This window comes from Phanerochaete carnosa, assembly GCF_000300595.1.
Source record: "Phanerochaete carnosa HHB-10118-sp unplaced genomic scaffold PHACAscaffold_6, whole genome shotgun sequence".
In the NCBI taxonomy this organism is placed as follows: domain Eukaryota; kingdom Fungi; phylum Basidiomycota; class Agaricomycetes; order Polyporales; family Phanerochaetaceae; genus Phanerochaete; species Phanerochaete carnosa.
Window position 1 is genome coordinate 488342 of NW_006767633.1, and position 17939 is coordinate 506280.

General features: G+C 54.5%; 6 protein-coding genes across 6 annotated transcripts; 4 read left to right on the forward strand and 2 right to left on the reverse strand.

Annotated features, from left to right (window-relative positions):
- Nucleotides 1-113: 113 nt before the first annotated feature.
- Nucleotides 114-1411, forward strand: PHACADRAFT_257523 (uncharacterized protein). Its single transcript, XM_007396629.1, has 7 exons — nucleotides 114-342; nucleotides 397-453; nucleotides 518-677; nucleotides 707-763; nucleotides 817-1032; nucleotides 1092-1194; nucleotides 1248-1411. Exons 1-3 carry the CDS (start codon nucleotides 147-149, stop codon nucleotides 625-627), a joined length of 363 nt encoding a protein of 120 aa, XP_007396691.1. The 5' UTR covers nucleotides 114-146; the 3' UTR covers nucleotides 628-677; nucleotides 707-763; nucleotides 817-1032; nucleotides 1092-1194; nucleotides 1248-1411.
- Nucleotides 1412-1776: 365 nt separating this feature from the next.
- PHACADRAFT_184983 (uncharacterized protein) lies at nucleotides 1777-3540 on the reverse strand. Its single transcript, XM_007396630.1, has 9 exons — nucleotides 3166-3540; nucleotides 3047-3114; nucleotides 2960-2998; nucleotides 2828-2903; nucleotides 2744-2778; nucleotides 2482-2690; nucleotides 2318-2425; nucleotides 2072-2256; nucleotides 1777-2021 (listed from the first exon to the last, which is right to left on the reverse strand). The coding sequence occupies exons 1-9, from the start codon at nucleotides 3243-3245 to the stop codon at nucleotides 1895-1897; spliced, it is 927 nt and encodes a 308-aa protein (XP_007396692.1). The 5' UTR covers nucleotides 3246-3540; the 3' UTR covers nucleotides 1777-1894.
- Nucleotides 3541-5011: 1471 nt separating this feature from the next.
- Nucleotides 5012-7590, forward strand: PHACADRAFT_257525 (uncharacterized protein). Its single transcript, XM_007396631.1, has 8 exons — nucleotides 5012-5253; nucleotides 5307-5383; nucleotides 5439-5461; nucleotides 5516-5689; nucleotides 5752-6742; nucleotides 7058-7196; nucleotides 7297-7406; nucleotides 7464-7590. The coding sequence occupies exons 1-5, from the start codon at nucleotides 5041-5043 to the stop codon at nucleotides 6108-6110; spliced, it is 846 nt and encodes a 281-aa protein (XP_007396693.1). The 5' UTR covers nucleotides 5012-5040; the 3' UTR covers nucleotides 6111-6742; nucleotides 7058-7196; nucleotides 7297-7406; nucleotides 7464-7590.
- A 194-nt stretch (nucleotides 7591-7784) lies between these two features.
- PHACADRAFT_257528 (uncharacterized protein) lies at nucleotides 7785-11824 on the forward strand. The gene is made up of 18 exons (XM_007396632.1): nucleotides 7785-7958; nucleotides 8016-8356; nucleotides 8420-8609; nucleotides 8659-8777; nucleotides 8830-8981; nucleotides 9032-9156; nucleotides 9205-9480; nucleotides 9539-10486; nucleotides 10536-10568; nucleotides 10637-10797; nucleotides 10862-10880; nucleotides 10951-10986; nucleotides 11045-11145; nucleotides 11202-11287; nucleotides 11339-11440; nucleotides 11491-11579; nucleotides 11630-11661; nucleotides 11721-11824. Exons 1-8 carry the CDS (start codon nucleotides 7809-7811, stop codon nucleotides 9698-9700), a joined length of 1515 nt encoding a protein of 504 aa, XP_007396694.1. The 5' UTR covers nucleotides 7785-7808; the 3' UTR covers nucleotides 9701-10486; nucleotides 10536-10568; nucleotides 10637-10797; nucleotides 10862-10880; nucleotides 10951-10986; nucleotides 11045-11145; nucleotides 11202-11287; nucleotides 11339-11440; nucleotides 11491-11579; nucleotides 11630-11661; nucleotides 11721-11824.
- A 1964-nt stretch (nucleotides 11825-13788) lies between these two features.
- On the forward strand, nucleotides 13789-15947 carry PHACADRAFT_96310 (uncharacterized protein; the record flags this gene model as incomplete). Its single annotated transcript, XM_007396633.1, has 9 exons — nucleotides 13789-13932; nucleotides 13983-14256; nucleotides 14312-14454; nucleotides 14511-14590; nucleotides 14639-14977; nucleotides 15031-15328; nucleotides 15378-15452; nucleotides 15506-15807; nucleotides 15860-15947. The coding sequence occupies 9 exons, from the start codon at nucleotides 13789-13791 to the stop codon at nucleotides 15945-15947; spliced, it is 1743 nt and encodes a 580-aa protein (XP_007396695.1).
- A 539-nt stretch (nucleotides 15948-16486) lies between these two features.
- Nucleotides 16487-17672, reverse strand: PHACADRAFT_257534 (uncharacterized protein). Its single transcript, XM_007396634.1, has 6 exons — nucleotides 17444-17672; nucleotides 17333-17389; nucleotides 17027-17268; nucleotides 16756-16973; nucleotides 16607-16696; nucleotides 16487-16551 (listed from the first exon to the last, which is right to left on the reverse strand). The coding sequence occupies exons 1-3, from the start codon at nucleotides 17637-17639 to the stop codon at nucleotides 17159-17161; spliced, it is 363 nt and encodes a 120-aa protein (XP_007396696.1). The 5' UTR covers nucleotides 17640-17672; the 3' UTR covers nucleotides 16487-16551; nucleotides 16607-16696; nucleotides 16756-16973; nucleotides 17027-17158.
- Between the last annotated feature and the right edge of the window lie 267 nt (nucleotides 17673-17939).

The window sequence follows — 17939 nt, forward strand, 5'->3', positions numbered from 1 at the left end:
CTCCGTAACGGATGTTGATGCAGCCTTGCGCCACCAGGCTCCGCCTCCGCCCAATATGGCTGCTTGCTCGATTCCCACGGTCCCTCTTCTCCTCTTCTCACCACAAGCGCGCAGCCAGGTCGGTGCATGCACAGGTTGCGGCGACGATGCGGCAGTCTATAGCTTCTGCACGACAATCACAAGTTCCAGTGCAATCATCTAGTGCGGTGGCGTTGACCAAACTCGCAGAGAAGAAGAAAGAGTTCGAAGCGGTCGCCGCGCTAGACAGGGCCAGTGCCAAGTTCTTGAAGCGAATGGAGCAGCTCGGCGATGATTTTGAGGTTATGGCGGATGCTGGGACAGGTAGAGCTGTATTCCGTATTTTGCTGAAAGGATGCGGCTGAAGATGTAATGTAGTATGCGGCGAAGTGATGGAGCAGTGGCCCAACATGTTCAGGATTCTGAGTCATTTCCGTATGCCTATCCCAGCTCCTGACCATCGTCTCGTTGGATTGACATAAAATTCTCGTTGTTCCAGTTGCCTCACGCGAAAAGAGCTCAGATCTCGATGAGCAGACATCTCAAGAACCCACCGGCGAGCGCCTCGTGCGCGTACCCATCGAAGAGTTACAGACAACGGACTCATGAGACTCTACAACCACGCGATCCATTACGTGCAGCGATCAATGTGTCCATATAGCGATAGAGCCAGGACAGTCCCGCTAATCAAACTATCACTTTGCCAGTGCAGTCTTCTTCTGTTGTTTCAACGCCGCGATACGCTGTATGCGTGTCAGTAAGCAATCAGAACGCGAGTACCAATGCGCACACTAACCTGTTTTCTCTCCTCTTTCCGCCTCGCCATCTCGGCTGCTTTCTCCTCTTTAGTCATGTACTGCGTGGCAAGTGGCGGGGATGTCTCTCGACTTTGGACAGCATCTACTTTGCCGTTCTCCGATGGCGTTGGCGAGTGCAGTGCTGCCGGGGATCGCACCTGCGCTTGAGGTGCCGCCACTCTGCTCGGAGTGGCTGTCAGGGTAGCTCCCCAGTCATCTGTGCATATTCCAAGGGCAATATAAGAACAAACCCAATTTATGCTTCGCTAGACTGACCGTTTGATCGCGACGGCGTCGATCGACCCGTTCCGTGGATTCCGAGTCCCACAGTTGCGGGGGCCTGCACTCGCGCAGTCTCGAAGGCACCTGCAACAACCAACACGCTCAGCCAGCGCCACACCACACCCAGCCCACCACTCCCACTCACTCCAGCCGTCCTGGTCAGCATTGACGTTCATCAAGTCATCGTTTCCCAGGGGTTGCTCTGCCCCCGCGTCCCTCTGCAACCGCCCCCGCCTTCTTATCTCACTCCGCGGGCACGTGCATGCAGCTGCCCGGGGGCGGCTTGCTCGCGCCGAGCCGAGGTGAAGGAGAAAGAGAAAGGCGACGCGGCTCCAGGGCCGTCTAAAGCCTCATGGCTTCTGCATGTCAGCGCCCGACACAAGGCCCCATTCGATAAGCTGTGTGAGCCGTGCTGTATTTCCAGATGCGTGAGGGCGAACTGTACTAATACATGACAGTGGTATGAGCTCTAGAGCTACTACAGCTACCAAAAGAAGAAAGATAACATATTATGTAAGCAGAAGTGAGAAAAAGGTAAGTCTGCGCGGAGCAGGCTTACAGCTTACTACCCGATCGATCAAGGCGGTGTCGAGAGAAGAAATGAATGTGATGAGAAAGCGTCGCCGCCACATCTTCTGGACTAGGCAAGGCGTAATAGTTCCCACAATGGTCATTTCCTCGGTGAGCATCCTCTGACGATGATTGTGGTCAATTCGTCACACTCCCATTGTGATGCGCAACCGGGACATTAAGAGAACACGTAAAAGTCATTACAGTCGTAAAGTACAATGGATCGTTCAGCAGAGGCCGTTCAGCTGATTCGCAACTTGCAGGCCCTCGCCGACGTCCACGAAGTCCAGCAGGATGAAATTTGGTGAGACTCCACCGCCCAGCGGCGTGCAACCGGCAGCGTCGGCCAGAATACTAAGCCGAATCAGTTAGAGCCTGTCATTTTAAGCGATACAGCCACTTACGAGGCAGCGCTGTTCGTTGTCTCGGCCTGTTCGGGGTCGGGGATGAGGATGCCGGTGTCGAAGAGGTCTATGTCCAAATTGTGGTTGAGCAGGTACATGTGGTCTGCCGCCGACAGTGGGCCGGTGATGCGGTTGATCGAGCAGGGGAAAGACGAATTTGTAGAGTCAAACGGCGGCTCCCATATCTTCCAAGCCATCTCGGTTAGAGACTCGAGCGGAAAAGTAGAAGCACGGGGGTTGACGCACCATGTCGAACTCACGCAGAATATAGGGTAATATAGTTGTGTTCGCGAAGGAATCCATGAAAACGAGGATGCGCGTATTGTTCCCGATGAGCTCGCCTAGGGTCGGCCACTGCGCATGCAGTATCAGCGGAAGTCCTTGTTCCTTACTGGGACAGAGAGACTCACGTCGCTCCGCGCCACCGGGGGGTTCGGGGGCACGTACACTAAATCCAAGATTCCCGACGCCTCGAATGCCGGATTCCACTGAGTGGTAAGCGACAGATTATCATCGTTCGTGAACAAGAATGAGACGACTTCGGTCGGATTTTGGCGCATCCAGGTGTTGACCGTTGAGAGGTAATCCTCGACTGTGCCGCCGTCAAAGAGGAGGCAGCCTGTGAGGAGTTGTCAGTTAAGCAAGAGGAGATTACTCGATGAGGAGATTCACTGGTATGGCAGAAGTGCAACTCCCCATCGCTATTGCTGTGTTGCATCAGTATCTGACACTAGTGCACGAAAGACGTGCACATACTTATGCGCCTCAGCTTGGAGAAAGCGAACTCCCAAGTCCAACTGAGCAGTTAGATTGATACGCTGAGTTGACGCCACTAATTGAGAAGCTTGGTTATTTTTATAGCAAGGGCAGCTGAGGAAAACAGCATACGGTCCAGGGGATCCGTGTCGGCGGTGTATGAATCATGAGCTATACCACCCGGTTAGAAGAGCCACAAGAAGAGCGAAAGCTACTCACATCCAAAGAAAGTAATGTTGCCATATGACCGATCACACAATTCTGCAAACCCGTTGCATACTGTCGTCCTGTACCAAATTCAGCACCAGACTCGAATAGCCTGGGACAGCATCTCCCACCTCTTCTGCTCAGCGTGGAGCGCGGCGGCAAGGCTGCCTGCGGCGAAATTAAGAGATAGTGCAAGATGTAGGAAACGCATAGCGTTCGAGGCTACGAAGATGGACAGGAGAGGTCGAAAGGGAGCGTGGGGTTGTCAAGTCAGCCCATGGCTTTTATGCCAGTCAAGTACCGTAGGCACGGTCGCTGATGTCACGGAAGCACGTGGCAGTACGGCTCAGAAGTCTTGAGAAGCCCACGAAGAGCATGCAGTGTAGTCGCATCCGGATTCCGGAACACGCAACAATCAATTTGACTTTCATAGGTGCCTCAGTGAAGACAGCCCCAGATTTCGCGACCTCGTAAAAGATGTTACCCGCCTCAGACAATGCGATGGTGCTGACACCACCGTAAACGTGTGTCTGAGACAGCATCAGACTCTTCAAGTTCGAGGGGGTGCGACAGCTCGATTGGGACGCCTGAAGTGCTGAGCTTCCGCGATGATGCATCCCATGGTGCGTCCCATGACTAGGAACATCCATCATAAATTCCTTTTGTTGCCACCAGCGATGGGATGGCGAGAAGGTCGCACTGTGCTTCTTTGAAAGTGGGCATATCCGCTCCTCACGCCATCGGAAAATGGCATGGGAAGATGGGAGAGCCTGAGACGTGTGTACTGGTCCAGCTTCACTGCATGTATCAGTGTGGGGAGCATCAGGGGCGATGGTGGAAAGCCAAGACATACCGGCACCTTTCGTATGTTGGAGGATATGCGACAGTCTCGCGGCGCCAGTCGTTGTCGAGCGCGAGCGGAGAACATTCGGCAGCTCGGATCAAAGATTAGCTGTGGAAAGGACTAACAGACATATCGGACATTCCCCAGGCGCCTTTCAAGGTCTCTCAAGCCGTCCCAAGGCGCCAAGAGGGAGACCCTGCTTCCAAGAGCGAACAAACTTATTCACCCGCAGGTGTTTCAAGAGCGGCCCGAGCTCGGTGGTTCCAAGAGCTCTCAAGATCTTTTTAGCATCGCAATTGCTTAGCGGCTACTAAATACACATCCAGGCAGTAGATAGCACACTCATAGCAGACAAATTACAAGTTATAAACATTATTTTATTGCACTGAACTATGACTACTATATGTACAGAGGCGAGTACTGCATCCATGCATGGATTCCCACTCACCGGTACTGCTTGCCATGCTTCATCTCTTGTACATGCATATCTATACACAAAGGATGGTAAGCAAGACAATATGGTTCTGAGAATGCACCTGACATACCTTTTTTCCACTGACTGCTCCGGCAATCTCAACATGTCGGCCACCAGCACCCTGCTGCACTTGAGGTTAGTACACATCCTACAATTTATGAGCATTGTTACTCACTAGGCACAGAGGTCTGTTGTGGGAGACGAGGTGCCGGCAGAGCATAGCGGGAGCGCGCAGTGTGGGCAGCGACGCTGCATGATGCTGATCTCGCGATAAATGATCGGGACTTGGGAGACCTTGAGGCTGTCAGCCATCACACCGGTATTTTATGTTCTTGATATGGCAAGTCAAGAGCGTTCCAAGAGATTCCCAAGGCGCGCGTCTTGAAAGAGCCAAACCAGATTTACGACAATTGGGACTACACAAAAGCTCGCGATCGCTCTGGAAGTGTAACGATGGTCCAGGTTCATTAATTTGCTACGCCGGGACCGCCGTACCTTTTCAGTCTTTTCTCGCTTGCAGCCACCGGCCCCCCACCGCCGGGCAACATGTGTATCCGCACACCCACGCCTCTTGGCTTTCCTCTTGGTACCAGCCCGCATCCATAAACGTTCACAGATCGCCCGAGCTTTGTGTCTCCTGTCTCTCGCAGCCACTTCGCTTTTGCACGACCTCGTCGACGGACTACGATGGTCTCGAGAAGAACAGTGGTCGTCGCGGGCCTGCCGGTGCATGTCTTCTCCGGGACCAGCCTGAGCGAAATCACAGGCAAGGTCGCAATCCTTTTCTTTATCCACGGCCGCGAGGAGACTGCGCGCGAATACGATGGCCGTGCAGAGAGTATCGTGAAGCAGGTAGCAAGCAAAGGGAAGTCGAGCACCGACCTGCTGGTGGTCACCTTCGTACGCGACTTGCGCTTTCTTTTTTGGGCACTGAGTTCACCTTTTCCACATAGGACCAAAGAAACCACGGTGAACGCCTCGTAAACAGAGCAGCCAACAACCGTTGGGGGGAGGGAAACGACAGACATGCGTGAGTTCCGCCGCCTCCATCGTGCATCCCCCCTGTCTCAAAGCATCGTCCGTAGCATTGACATGTACGCCATGTACGGTGCGTATCCTATCTGCCCCTCTTCGTAGCCCTCAAATCGAACAGCGCATCCAGTGGGGACGGTCCGGGACATCTCCTACCTGATCGACTTCCTGCCCTCGTACCTCTTCCCCGGCGGCGAGGCCGACATCGCGGAGTGGGCTGTCGGCGGCATGAGCCTCGGCGGGCACGCGACGTGGTTCGCGCTCCGCCACGAGCCGCGCCTCGGCGTTGGCGTGCCCATCAACGGTGCGCCTCTTCTCCCGTCTGCCCGTGTCAGCACGGCGCACACACTCACATGCGCTGCGCAGGCTGCCCCGACTACCTGCACCTCATGTCTCGGCGCGCGGCCGCGTCGGGCGTCGCGTTTGAGCCGCCGTACGTTCCCGCAAGCTTCCTCGCGTACGTGCGCGCGAACGACCCGGCGGCGCCGCATACGACGCCCGACGCGTCGAACCCGTTCGCGGGGAAGAAGATACTCGTGCTTGCAGGCGCCGAGGACACGCTCGTGCCCTGGGAGAGTAGCGAGGCGTTTGTGAAGAAACTCGAAGTCGGGCCCGACGGCGTGAAGAAGGTGATCCTCTACCCCGGCGTCGGGCACAAGTGCACGGAAGAGATGGTGAAAGAGACGTCAGACTTTGTCTGGGAGCAGATCTTAAGCCGAGGATGACACCAACGCTGTTCGCCCGTAGCAGAGAATACCTGTATTTGGGAAGATAGGGGGCAGCACCCGGAGTCAAGCACGCTACGCAAGTATAGGCGCATCTAAGATATTAACCCAGTCCTACAGTGACGTGCTTGTACACAGAATATATAGACGATAGAGTATCTGAGAAGTAATCTACGAGCTTTTCAGCCTCTGCCGCCACCCGGAGTCTAGTCTATCGAGCAGGCCCTGCACCTCTTTCACAGCGAGCTTCCTCTCTTTGCGCGCCTCTTCCCACTCGCCTTCGGCAATGATGGCGTCTAGGCGTAAAATACTCTGGAGGAGCATCTCACCAAGGCGTACGTGTTCCAAGGCGAGGTCAGGCTGCTTGCTGGGTGTTGCAACCATGCTTTTCGCCGGCCTGCCCGCTGGCTGCGGCGCTGCAGCCGCCGCAGTCGATGTGCCCTGCAGGTTAGACAGGAACTGATCAACGTCCGGCTGCAGCGTCTTGCGGACCTTGTCAAGCTCGGACTGGATTTGTTTGACGGTGTTTTCCTCCGTGCGTCGCTCTGGAGCCGCCTTTGCAGACAATACGGGGTTGTCGCCTCCGCCAATGACAGCAATTTTTGAGTTCTCCTTGATCCCGTAGGCAGAAACTATAATAGGTGTTTAGTCGGTGTCAGGTTATCGATGCAGGGTTGTCAGCCTGAGCCATGCCATGTCATGAGTTTTTTCCCCAATACATGTCCGCTCAGAGTTGCGGTCAGAAGCATGCTTTCATGTGAGACGTTGCAGCATGCATAACATTTATTCTTGTCGAGACGTGCAGCCAATGGTGTAGGCGGAGCACGGAAAACTCTGAGCGGACACGTATTTTTGGGCATTCAGAAGGTAAGCGAGGCCTCAGGGCCGCGACCTCGTTGTGATCAGCGGAAAGGCAAAAGGCTGACGGAACGGAAGAGAAGACGTACTCGGTGCGTTATCGTCCTTCATCACCGCTCCTGCATGCACGAGCTTGAACGAATTCGGCGGCAGTTGGGTGTAGTCGGCGATTTGCTTGCGGACAGCAGATAGTGGGGAATTTGATGCAGGTAAGGGAAAGGTCAGCCTGTGAGCGCACGGTGTGAGTCAGACACGTAGAAGGGACGATCGCGCGATGCAGTTGGAGCGAGACAAGTCTGATGATGAGAAGCACGCGCGGTGCTCACCTCTCCCTGCCCCATTGCACGATGTAGCTCATTTTGAGCCTGTTACGTCCCGAGAGAAGACGTTTCGCGGATGTGAGAGCAATTCCGAGCAGAATTACAGCTATGGGGATGACTGGAAACGGGGCGACCCGTGAGCATAGGTCGTGCTGGCAAGGTAGGGTGGACATACCAATGTGTAGAGGAGTGACGTCGGGTGACAGTGGCATGCGCAGCGCGTAGACGAGATCCGTCCACGCTGCAGGAGCTGAAAAGATCGTAGCGGTAATGGCGGAAGAAATGAAGGTGGAGGTACGACCGAGAGGCGCAACAATTGGCGCTTATTTTGCTGCGGGGCAATTGCTTTTTCGTTGCCGAGTAAGAGCGTTTTGTATGCGGACAATGCCGGAGTAAAGAAGATAAGTAATCGAGCCGAGTTGTTGATGTCATAGCCTAGTTTCTAATCAAAATCTCCTTTCTCCTCATCGACCTCGTTCCTTGCGCCTTGCTCTCACCCCCATCACCGTCGTCGATAGCGATGTCGGAATCGCCAGCACCGCCAGATGCAACGTTCGTACGGCCCACCGCGCCGATGCGCAACTCCACGGCCACCTCACGTCTCCTCGCCAACCGCAAGCCCATGGCGTCCACACCCATCCCACCGTCCTTACAGGCAAAGATGGCTGCTGTATGTCACATACTCACCATCGCGACTCATTCGGTCAGCTTGCTCAACCTCCGTTAGATGGCTGCGCGCAGCCAACAGCCGGGGAACACCATGGATGCCACAACAAATGCGTTCCAGAGTATGACGCTGAGAGATAGGCCAGTGCACCCGATGCTACGTTCTGCACAGTCTGCGCCTTCAGCGCCTGGAAAAGCCCCTGGCCCGCTCAGCGGCTTAGCCGCACGCCGTGCAGCGCCGAAGCTCAAGGTCATGGACATTCCAGGAGGGTCGCTGATGCCCTCAGGCGGTGGCCCAAGCAATGCCGGTCTCGGTGGCGGAAGGCCCAATATGGACGAGTTGCCGAGAAGATCGCCTCAGCAGACATGGGGCACGCCGTTCTCAAACTTTGGCAAGATAGTGTGCGTGTCATATTTCCCTCTTGCTCGGGCTCGCCGTGCTTAGCCGCGCTTATATAACCGCAGCGATCCATCGGGTGCACTTAACTTCAACGGGAAGGCGGTGCTTCATGCGAAAGGTGTCGACTTTTCCAACGGAGTCTCATTTGCTATCAACATGACCCAGCTGCAGCTCGAGGAAGAGCTCGGTCGGGGTAACTACGGCACTGTAAAGAAGGTCTTCCACAAGCCCACCAAGGTGTATATGGCGATGAAGGTTTGTCCCGACGACGCATTGCTGCCGCCTAGATCCTAAACCCCCGCAGGAAATACGCTTGGAATTGGATGAAGCGAAACTGAACGCCGTCATCATGGAGTTAGACATCCTGCACCGCGCTGCCGCACCAGAAATTGTCGATTTCTACGGAGCATTTTTCATTGAGTCGTAAGTCACCAATGTGTTCATGCGCTGCGGAAGCTTATCATATGTTTCATAGCTGCGTCTACTACTGTATGGAGTACATGGACGCGGGTTCGCTTGACAAACTCGAACAGGACGGCATACCAGAGCCAGTTCTCGGTCGCATAACGGGGAGTATGGTCCGTGGGCTCAAGTTCCTGAAGGACGACATGCAGATCATTCACCGTGGTACGCGTGATTGGTTCATGAGCTCGCGCATATCCTCATGTTTGCTTTAGATGTAAAGCCGACGAACGTTCTTGTGAGCAGGAAGGGCGAGGTAAAACTATGCGACTTCGGTGTCTCGGGGCAGCTCGAGCGATCGCTTGCGAAGACGAATATTGGCTGTCAGAGCTACATGGCTGTACGTGCTTCTCTTTGGGACGAGCCATTCTATTAAGTTCAATAACAGCCGGAGCGTATCAAAGGAGAATCGCAGAACAACCTCGGCACCTACACCGTCTCGTCCGATGTTTGGTCACTAGGCCTTTCCGTCATAGAGATGGCGCTGGGCCACTATCCATATCCACCAGAGACGTACGCAAACGTGTTTGCTCAGCTTACGGCAATCGTCCACGGAGAACCACCAGAACTACCTGAAGAGGGCTATTCGGATGAAGCGAGAGATTTTGTGGTGCAGTGTCTCCACCGTGTGCCTGAGATGCGAGCGTCGTATGCTGAGCTTATAGTCCGTTAATTCTGATCTCTATCTAATCGCACGATACTAATCAAACATCTCACCGCAGGAACACCCCTTCCTGGTGCGCGACCGCACATTAGAGGTCGACATGGTTGGATGGGTCGCGAAAGCCATCGAGTCTCGCGATGCTCGACAGCGAAAACAGCAGGAAGAGCAAAAACATCAACAGCAGTCATCAGATCAATCGCATACTCCGTCTGAGCAATAACTACCCTATCCGTCGCCGTTCGCGTTCTGTCTCTGCGAGCCAGATTAAATTCGTCGCCCCGGCTGTAACCTACAGGTGTATCAATGTCTTTTTCGATGTAGCCTTACTCTTCCCCGAAGTCGGCGACACCCTGCCACCCGCATCTCCATCGCCAATATTATCTGGTCGTCCCGAACCGCCCAGGACCTCAGACCCTCAACCCTCTTTCCTCGTTCGCCTTCATCCCAGTTCACCCCCTCTCGCCTCACTGCGCGCGCGTCCGGCATTCCTGCTATCTCAAACACGCATTTATCACAGTTGTTGATCATTCCTCAATCCCTTTTCGGACACTAACGGGAGCGGGGTATGCCGGTCTACCATAGTAACTTCTCACGCGTGTTGAATTCGGGACCTGTCGAACGGGTTGGAGACGATGGAGATGTCTCGCCGGACTCGGGAGCGTAGTGCTATGAGTGCTCTACGCGCGCACAGCGGGTTCTGTGCGTAGAGTATGAAATTGGACATATATTCTGCCGGTCTTAGACCTCATTACCGCCTCACATTGCTGTCATACACACTGTTATTTGTATATTCGCGCGATCATCTTCCTTACATCCCGATTTCCTCATCACCGTCTTAGTTCATGTCCACTGTCTGTGCAACAGCAGTCACCCTGCGTAATCTGATGTATGTGTGCGCTGGACGCGAGTTGTGTTTGTGGTCAGACGAGCAGTTTACCAACGTTCAAGCCGCCCGTCAGACCGTTATCGATGGTGAGTATCTCACCGTTTATGAAGGCCGATTCATCTGGCAAGATCAGTGAGCCTTCTCATCCTACTCGGAAGGTGGAGCTTACCTGAAGCCAGGAACAAGACCGTGTTCGCAATTTCTGTACGCGGCATGAATCTTGTGAGCTCCTTGTACGCCTTCGCTGGAAGCGCGTGTTGCGGGACGCACCAATAGGACCGCAGAAGATATCGGGCCGTTTGGCGACATGTGGCTGAAATGCAGCTGGTAAGAAATCCGTTCCCACAGGCCCTGGCGCAATGGCATTGACCCGCACTCCCGTGCCGCGCGCATTGTGCACGTGTGCGCCGCTCATCGCCAGGTTGTGTATCCTTACCGGAATCATGTCAGCGATTTCAGGCGTAAGACGGGCGTTGGTAGGGGAAAATAGCTCACGCGGCCTTACTAGCTGTGTCTGCAGGCAGGGTTTGGTGTCTTGCGTGTCAGAAAGTTGCCTAAAGAAAGGCCCCGAGTATGCAACTCACATTCCATGGCAGCGTGTGTGCCACGTATGCCCCCAGCTGCGAGGATTGACGTCAGCGGTAAGGTCTTCCATGAAGCTTCAGACCCCAGGCGCACTTGAACCTGTCATGATGATGCTTCCGCCAGCTTTGAGCTTGCCGCTAGCCTCGTTGATCTTGGCCATCGCTAGTGGGGCATATTTGAGCGCGAGGAACACGCTGGTATGAGCAGGTCAGGGTGTAGTGCGTGGGATGAACACGAAATAGAGACGAACGAGCCTACGTTGATTCTCAGGCACTCGACGAAACCCGCGAGGGGGGTCTGGTCGTACGAAGGTGCCTTGGCTCCATACGTCGCTGCCTGAATAGCATGTCAGCATTAATCGCGCCGTAACATGCTGCAGATGCGTACATTTGCGAAGAAGACGTCGAGCTGGCCAGACTCTTTCACTGCGCGCTCACAGAGACCCTTCACTGCATCTTCGTCGGCTACATCCGCCTGCACAAATGTGATCTGATTTGCACATCAATCCATGTCGCTGTTGAATCGCAAGAAGGCCAGACCTTGGTGTCAATGTACGTCTTCTCAAACGTCTCCCGCAGGACCACAAAGTTTTCGGGGTTAACGTCTGCAGCGTAGATATGCCGGGCGCCTAAAATCCAATGAGGCTTGGGCGTCATGCATGAGAAAAGTCCCTCGCACCTTCGTCTGCAAAACGCGCTATTGTCGCCCAGCTTTTCAACTCTGTGAGCTCAGAGGGTACGTTGAGGGCCGTATCTCTGAGATGACACACCCGATTCCGCGCGGCGACCCTGCACCGGTGACGATGCAAACTTTGCCTTGCAGTCTTCCAGGTCTAGAGGTCAGTTTGTCAGCCATGACGAACGAGGTCTGAAGGATGCTGTCCAGACTATCGATAGGCATAGCGTTCCTATTTATACTGGTGACGACTCGGCATCGTCCTCCCGCTGCTGAATGGCCATCGTGGCCACCGTGCGATTTCGTCAATCTGGAAGCTTCGGTGGGAAAGACAGGTAAATGTAACGACTCGGAAAGTCGTCAAAGCGAAGCTCCTGCCGCAAATTACAGCAAGGCACTGTAGCCTGGGCCCGTAGAGGCCAGGGACGGATGCAAGAGTTCGCACTTAAACGCAAATCGAGGGAGTCACGGTATCATACCAGTTCGCCGAGGGACGCCAGCCACTGAATAGCAGGCATCTGTTCGACTAATATCAGCATTTGAATGCAGACCGCTTTAGCTCACCTGAGAAGTCTTGAGCCATTCGTGCTCTGTCAAATTTTTCATTTTTCATAAGTAAATTGCAGACACTGCATGGAGAGACAGTGATGCAAGAAACTATCGTCGCCGTCATCAAATGCTTAACTCAGTACCGTATAGAAGCGTGATATAAAGGCAAATAGTGAACAATTCGTCGATTTGTTGAACCAGTGTGGAGTTCTCTGAACGCTCGGGATCGATGTAAATCGCCCTGGCTTGCCGGGTGGCCTGTGCTGCGGTGCAGAAACCTTCGAGCAGCTGATATTTGCATAGGCCGTAAGTAGTAGCATGGAGGGTGGGGAACGCACCCTCCGCTGGGACCGCTCCGTCCATTTTAGTCTAATGGCAGTGAGAAACGAGAAGGGTATTCTCTCGCTTGAATCCATCTCACACAGTAAACGAACAGAGGCTAGTTCAGGTCAAAGGGAGAGGGGGGTCCGTAGAAGCCGGTGGTAGACAGTAAAGCGATAGGGTACTGCAGACGGGAGCATCAGCGAGACCAGATTGCCAAGACTGTGGGACATAACGGTAAGTTTTATCTATGTTTCTCTGACCAGTTGCGTATTGGTGTTGCTTGTCAACTCGTTCCAGTTCGCCATGCTAGTCTCGATAACTTGGAAGGGTAGCTAGCGGGCGATATCTGACTGTCCCGGTTTCTTCAGCGTAAGTATGAAGGTGTAACGGTCCCCATGTGGCGCCACTCCGTACGCACAACCCGTTTCAATGGCCTGCCGTCGGCGGGGGTCCTGGTTTGTAGCATCAGCTAGTGTACGAAAGATCACACTTTGCAGGGGGAGATAGCAGAGATAATGGCATATCTATTGGTAACTCAATCTCCGAATATCGAAGGCCCCCTATAATGAAACGAGGGATATGCGACGACGAAAGGACAATACTGAAGCAACTCCGTCCTAAGGACACTTCCAGAGGAACGATGGTGTCGCCTAGTAGACCTGCAGGCGTAGAAACGTCGTTCTTGGTGTGGAGCATAGATAAGTGATGGCCTCCAGGTGTATCTCAGCCTGTGCAAGTGAAGTACAGGGAGTTTTGGCACCATTTTGGAACACTAGACATGAAGATGTTAACGTTACAGATCATCTGTATGTTTAGCACTCCTGAGTGTTAGCGGAGCTCAATAGTTCAACATTCGCATGGATCATGCATGTATCATCCCGAACAAACTCCCAAAACACCAATGCATGAATGATTACGAGGGCCAAAAAGCACTTTCGCAGCATAGTCGGCGTGCCTCCACTTTGGTCGCGCGTACGATCAGCGAGAGGCTTTGTGTGCTGAGCTCTGTCTTAGAGAACATGCAAGGTAGTCCAATTAGGAGGTAAAGAAACGTGTTCATACAGATGCACCGCAATGCTGCGCGCTGCTTCTGGGAGCGAGCCGGCGGAGTCGAGACGCGATGGTCGTGGCAAGAGGAAGAGGCGCGACGTGTCCGTGCTGCGCTCACTTGCGGACCTGCCGGCGACCACCACTCTTACGCCCAGCTTTTCACTCGACGTCCAAACGTTTTACTTTGGGGCTCCTTGATACCCTTTGCTTGACTGTGACATCTCTTATACTTGCCCTGGATGGATTACCTGCGGAACCTGGGCTCGGCAGCGGTGTCTTCACTTGTGCAAAAGTCTGGGCTAACCCTTCCCTTCTCACTTGGGCCTAAAGTCACGTCTTACGAGGGCAAGTCCATATGGACGTTATATGAAGGAACGAAACGCGTATGTTTTCCTGTGCTTGGGCTACCGTATGACTTGAGCTTGCAGACTAGGACGACGGAAGCGCGATCTCCGTCTTTGAGTTTGACGCGAACCAGCCCGGGAAGAGGACGTATCTACCCCTTGCGAAGAATTCGTTGCGGAAGCTGCGTACTGTGCGCCACCCAGACGTCCTCAAATTTTTGGATGCAGTCGAAACAGACACCACTGTCTACATCATGACGGAGCGAGTTCGCCCTCTGGCCCCTGCGATACAGGAGCGCGCTTCCAAAAGTGCACAGGAGAAGGAAGACTGGCTGCTGTGGGGCATACATCGTATATCAGTGTGTCCAGATCTGTCTATATTGTCCCGCAAGCTTACAGGATTCGTTCTCTCAGATAGCACTCGCCTTCGTGAATGAGTCCTGCACTTCAACTCACGGCAACGTACGTGTCGACTCTGTGTTCATCTCCCCGTCTGGTGAATGGAAGCTGGGTGGGTTCGAAGTTCTCAGCAGTCCGAAAGACGACGCCGCCATCTTATATGTGCGTAGCTACCGCAGTGTACCGTACCTCAAGACCAATGAATATATTTCCTCCAGACTATGGGGAGCCTGCTGCCCGATGCCTCAACATATGCGTCGCCAGAAATCAAGAAGGGAGGCTGGTCTGCCGTTAAAGAGTGAGACTATTCTCTGTGTCTATGGGTAGTATCTCAACAGCTAGACAGGAATTCCGTAACTGCGGCAGATGCTTACGCTCTCGGCCTGCTAATACACTTCGCCTTTAACCCTTCACATCCGCTCCCCGCTACAGCGCAGCCACCACATCCACCTCCTGCGCCATCCTCGCGTGGATCCATACCACTATCGGTCTTCCCGTCGTACAAACGGCTACTGAACCCGAACCCGAAGGCACGTTTGTCGTCAAAACACTTCCTCGAGCTCGGCATGGCCGAAACCGCGGGCGAAGGCTCGGGTTTCTTCTCCACGAACCGCCTTGTGAAGGTCTGCGCAGGACTCGACAACTTCAATATCGCTAGCGAGGCCGAGAAGGCGTCACTCTTGAGGTAACGATCCCATGTCTTGGGATGTGTGGGTTGACTCATGAAATCATGTCTAGGATATTGAAGGAATCCGCTGCGTCGCTCCCGCCAGAGTTCGCATCGTATCGCGTCCTGCCGTCACTAGCTTCTGCGCTAGAGTTCGGCGGTGCGAGCGCTGCATCCATCCTCCCTTTAGTGCTGCAGCTCGGGAAGAACGTCCCACCACAAGACTACGCTTCTGTTATCACTGTGCATATCGTGAAGCTGTTTGCTAGCCCAGATCGGGGGACGCGTATGGCACTGCTCGATAACTTGCAAGAGTACGCCGATAAGTTGGATAAGAAGACTGTGAGCGACAAGATTTGGCCGAATCTGGTGAGGTCACGGCATTTGAAACTCTGAGGTGACTCTAATGCAAGAGCAGCAAACGGGGTTCAACGACACAGTCCCAGTCATTCGCGAAGCAACCATCCGTTCTATCATCTCCATCTCTGACAAGGTAATATGCACCTCCTTTGGCGACTCTGATCAGGGCTAACTTCCTGATCTCAGTTCAACGAGCGCATTCTCAACAACGACCTCCTGCGCTTCCTCGCTAAGATGCAAGGCGACCCGGAAGCCTCTATTCGCACGAACACCTGCATTCTCCTAGGGCGCCTCGGCCCTAACCTTGGCTACAACACGAAGCGCAAGGTACTCGTGGCCGCCTTCGCGCGCGCACTCAAGGACCCGTTTGTGCACTGCCGCGTTGCAGGCCTCATGGCGCTCATGGCGACGCTGGAGTGCTTCGAGACCGAGGAGATCGCGACGCGTGTCATCCCGAATATGTCGTTTGCGCTGGTAGACAAGGAGAAGTAGGTGCTAGCGTTTATTGCACGATATGACAATTTATCATAACGGGCATAGGCTAGTCAGGGACCAGGCGTTCAAGGCGATGCAATTGTTTGTGAAGAGGCTCGAGGAGCATGCGGCCACTATGGTGAGTGGCCGGTAGCAGTTCGTGAACTTGAATACTGAGCAATTCGTTAGCCTGAGGTGGCCGGACCTGAAACTGAGCTGCCCGCGATACTTCAGGCTGCGACGTCGCCAGGTGGTCAAACGACGTTAGTGAACTCTGCAGCCGGTGCTGCAGGGGCGCTAGCGGGCTGGGCGCTCTCATCACTCGGAAAGAAGGTGCGTGCATACATTCCATGGACTCCGTCCTGGCCGTGCCGAACACCCCGCACAGCTCGCACCCGCAGACTTGCAAAGCACGATGAGCGCCGTCCCGCAGGCAGCGGCGGGCGACATCGACCGCCCGACGTCCGCGCCGCCGGGAAGTGCCGACACGAATGGCGTGCGCCCGCCACCGTGGGCAAACCTCTCTCCGGCGCTATCGGCGCCCGGCCGCGTATCGTTAGCGTCTACGTCCAGGTCCGTGAGCAAGGCGAAGGGCATGCGGCTCGGCGCGAGCAAACCAGCCCCGGGCAGCAGCATGCACATGCCCGCCGAGTGGGCCGAGGAGGCGGCGGCGGAGGCGGCTGCAGAGGAGGCGGGACAGAGCAACCCCTGGGGTAACGATGACCTGATGGACGTCAATGCTGACCAGGACGATTGGAGTGAGTGGTGGGTTGGTAGTGGTGTGGCGCTGGCTGAGCGTGTTGATTGTTGCAGGTGCCTTCGAGACTGCGCCGGTGCAGCCCCCCGCGACTGTGGGACTCGGAATCCATGGAACGGATCGATCAATGTCGTCGCAATCAAACGGTCAGTCTAGCGAAGGATGAGTTGCATTTGTTCTTATACTGATTGTGAAACATGCTCAGATGACTGGGGAGCTACCCTGACAGCCACTCCGAGCAGAGTGGCGACACCTCAAGTGCGGGTCCAGTCCCCGGCAGCACTGCACTCGCCAACGCTATCGGAGAACGGCAAAGTGGATGCTGTCCAAAGTCGAGGGGCATCCCCGCCACTTGCCACGCAGCACATGACCAAAGAGGAGAAAGCAGCCGAGATGGCGAGGCGGAAAGAGGAGAGAAAACAGGTTAGTGTGCGCATTGGTACTCGCGTTCTGATTGCTTACTGACACGCATACAGCGTATCGCGGCGTTGAAACAACAGAAGAAGACTGCACTGGCAAAGTCATACTTTGGGTAGCGAAACTGCCTCGGCTCCCTCTCCATATGAACACATTGATCGCTGCACGTAATTGATCGCATGATAGTAGTCTCATGAGTCTGTTGTCTGTAACTCTTCGATGGGTACGCGCACGAGGCGCTCGCCGGTGGGTTCTTGAGATGTCTGCTCATCGAGATCTGAGCTCTTTTCGCGTGAGGCAACTGGAACAACGAGAATTTTATGTCAATCCAACGAGACGATGGTCAGGAGCTGGGATAGGCATACGGAAATGACTCAGAATCCTGAACATGTTGGGCCACTGCTCCATCACTTCGCCGCATACTACATTACATCTTCAGCCGCATCCTTTCAGCAAAATACGGAATACAGCTCTACCTGTCCCAGCATCCGCCATAACCTCAAAATCATCGCCGAGCTGCTCCATTCGCTTCAAGAACTTGGCACTGGCCCTGTCTAGCGCGGCGACCGCTTCGAACTCTTTCTTCTTCTCTGCGAGTTTGGTCAACGCCACCGCACTAGATGATTGCACTGGAACTTGTGATTGTCGTGCAGAAGCTATAGACTGCCGCATCGTCGCCGCAACCTGTGCATGCACCGACCTGGCTGCGCGCTTGTGGTGAGAAGAGGAGAAGAGGGACCGTGGGAATCGAGCAAGCAGCCATATTGGGCGGAGGCGGAGCCTGGTGGCGCAAGGCGCATCAACATCCGTTTACGGAGGCTACGGCGGCCTCGAACCTCTCCGATCCCCGGGCCAGCATGCCCGATGAACGCAACAAAGGCATTCCTCGGAACGTCGCATGCATTCAAGTTTTGGTATATCTGTATACAGGCTAGATTATGACGCGGACACCGCCTGCGACGAGATGTGGCG

Excerpts from the sequence above, each read along its gene's own strand:
- PHACADRAFT_257523 (XM_007396629.1), top strand. The coding sequence starts at position 147 with ATGCGGCAGTCTATAGCTTCTGCACGACAATCACAAGTTCCAGTGCAA. Across the intron at positions 343-396 it reads TATGGCGGATGCTGGGACAG|TATGCGGCGAAGTGATGGAG; the intron begins GTAGAGCTGTAT and ends GATGTAATGTAG. Across the intron at positions 454-517 it reads CAGGATTCTGAGTCATTTCC|TTGCCTCACGCGAAAAGAGC; the intron begins GTATGCCTATCC and ends TCGTTGTTCCAG.
- PHACADRAFT_184983 (XM_007396630.1), bottom strand. The coding sequence starts at position 3,245 with ATGCGTTTCCTACATCTTGCACTATCTCTTAATTTCGCCGCAGGCAGC. Across the intron at positions 2,257-2,317 it reads TTCTGCGTGAGTTCGACATG|ATATGGGAGCCGCCGTTTGA; the intron begins GTGCGTCAACCC and ends ATGGCTTGGAAG. Across the intron at positions 2,022-2,071 it reads ACAACGAACAGCGCTGCCTC|TATTCTGGCCGACGCTGCCG; the intron begins GTAAGTGGCTGT and ends GATTCGGCTTAG.
- PHACADRAFT_257525 (XM_007396631.1), top strand. The coding sequence starts at position 5,041 with ATGGTCTCGAGAAGAACAGTGGTCGTCGCGGGCCTGCCGGTGCATGTC. Across the intron at positions 5,384-5,438 it reads GAGGGAAACGACAGACATGC|CATTGACATGTACGCCATGT; the intron begins GTGAGTTCCGCC and ends CATCGTCCGTAG. Across the intron at positions 5,462-5,515 it reads TGACATGTACGCCATGTACG|TGGGGACGGTCCGGGACATC; the intron begins GTGCGTATCCTA and ends CAGCGCATCCAG.
- PHACADRAFT_257528 (XM_007396632.1), top strand. The coding sequence starts at position 7,809 with ATGTCGGAATCGCCAGCACCGCCAGATGCAACGTTCGTACGGCCCACC. Across the intron at positions 8,610-8,658 it reads AGGTGTATATGGCGATGAAG|GAAATACGCTTGGAATTGGA; the intron begins GTTTGTCCCGAC and ends AAACCCCCGCAG. Across the intron at positions 8,982-9,031 it reads CATGCAGATCATTCACCGTG|ATGTAAAGCCGACGAACGTT; the intron begins GTACGCGTGATT and ends TGTTTGCTTTAG.
- PHACADRAFT_257534 (XM_007396634.1), bottom strand. The coding sequence starts at position 17,639 with ATGCGGCAGTCTATAGCTTCTGCACGACAATCACAAGTTCCAGTGCAA. Across the intron at positions 17,390-17,443 it reads TATGGCGGATGCTGGGACAG|TATGCGGCGAAGTGATGGAG; the intron begins GTAGAGCTGTAT and ends GATGTAATGTAG. Across the intron at positions 17,269-17,332 it reads CAGGATTCTGAGTCATTTCC|TTGCCTCACGCGAAAAGAGC; the intron begins GTATGCCTATCC and ends TCGTTGTTCCAG.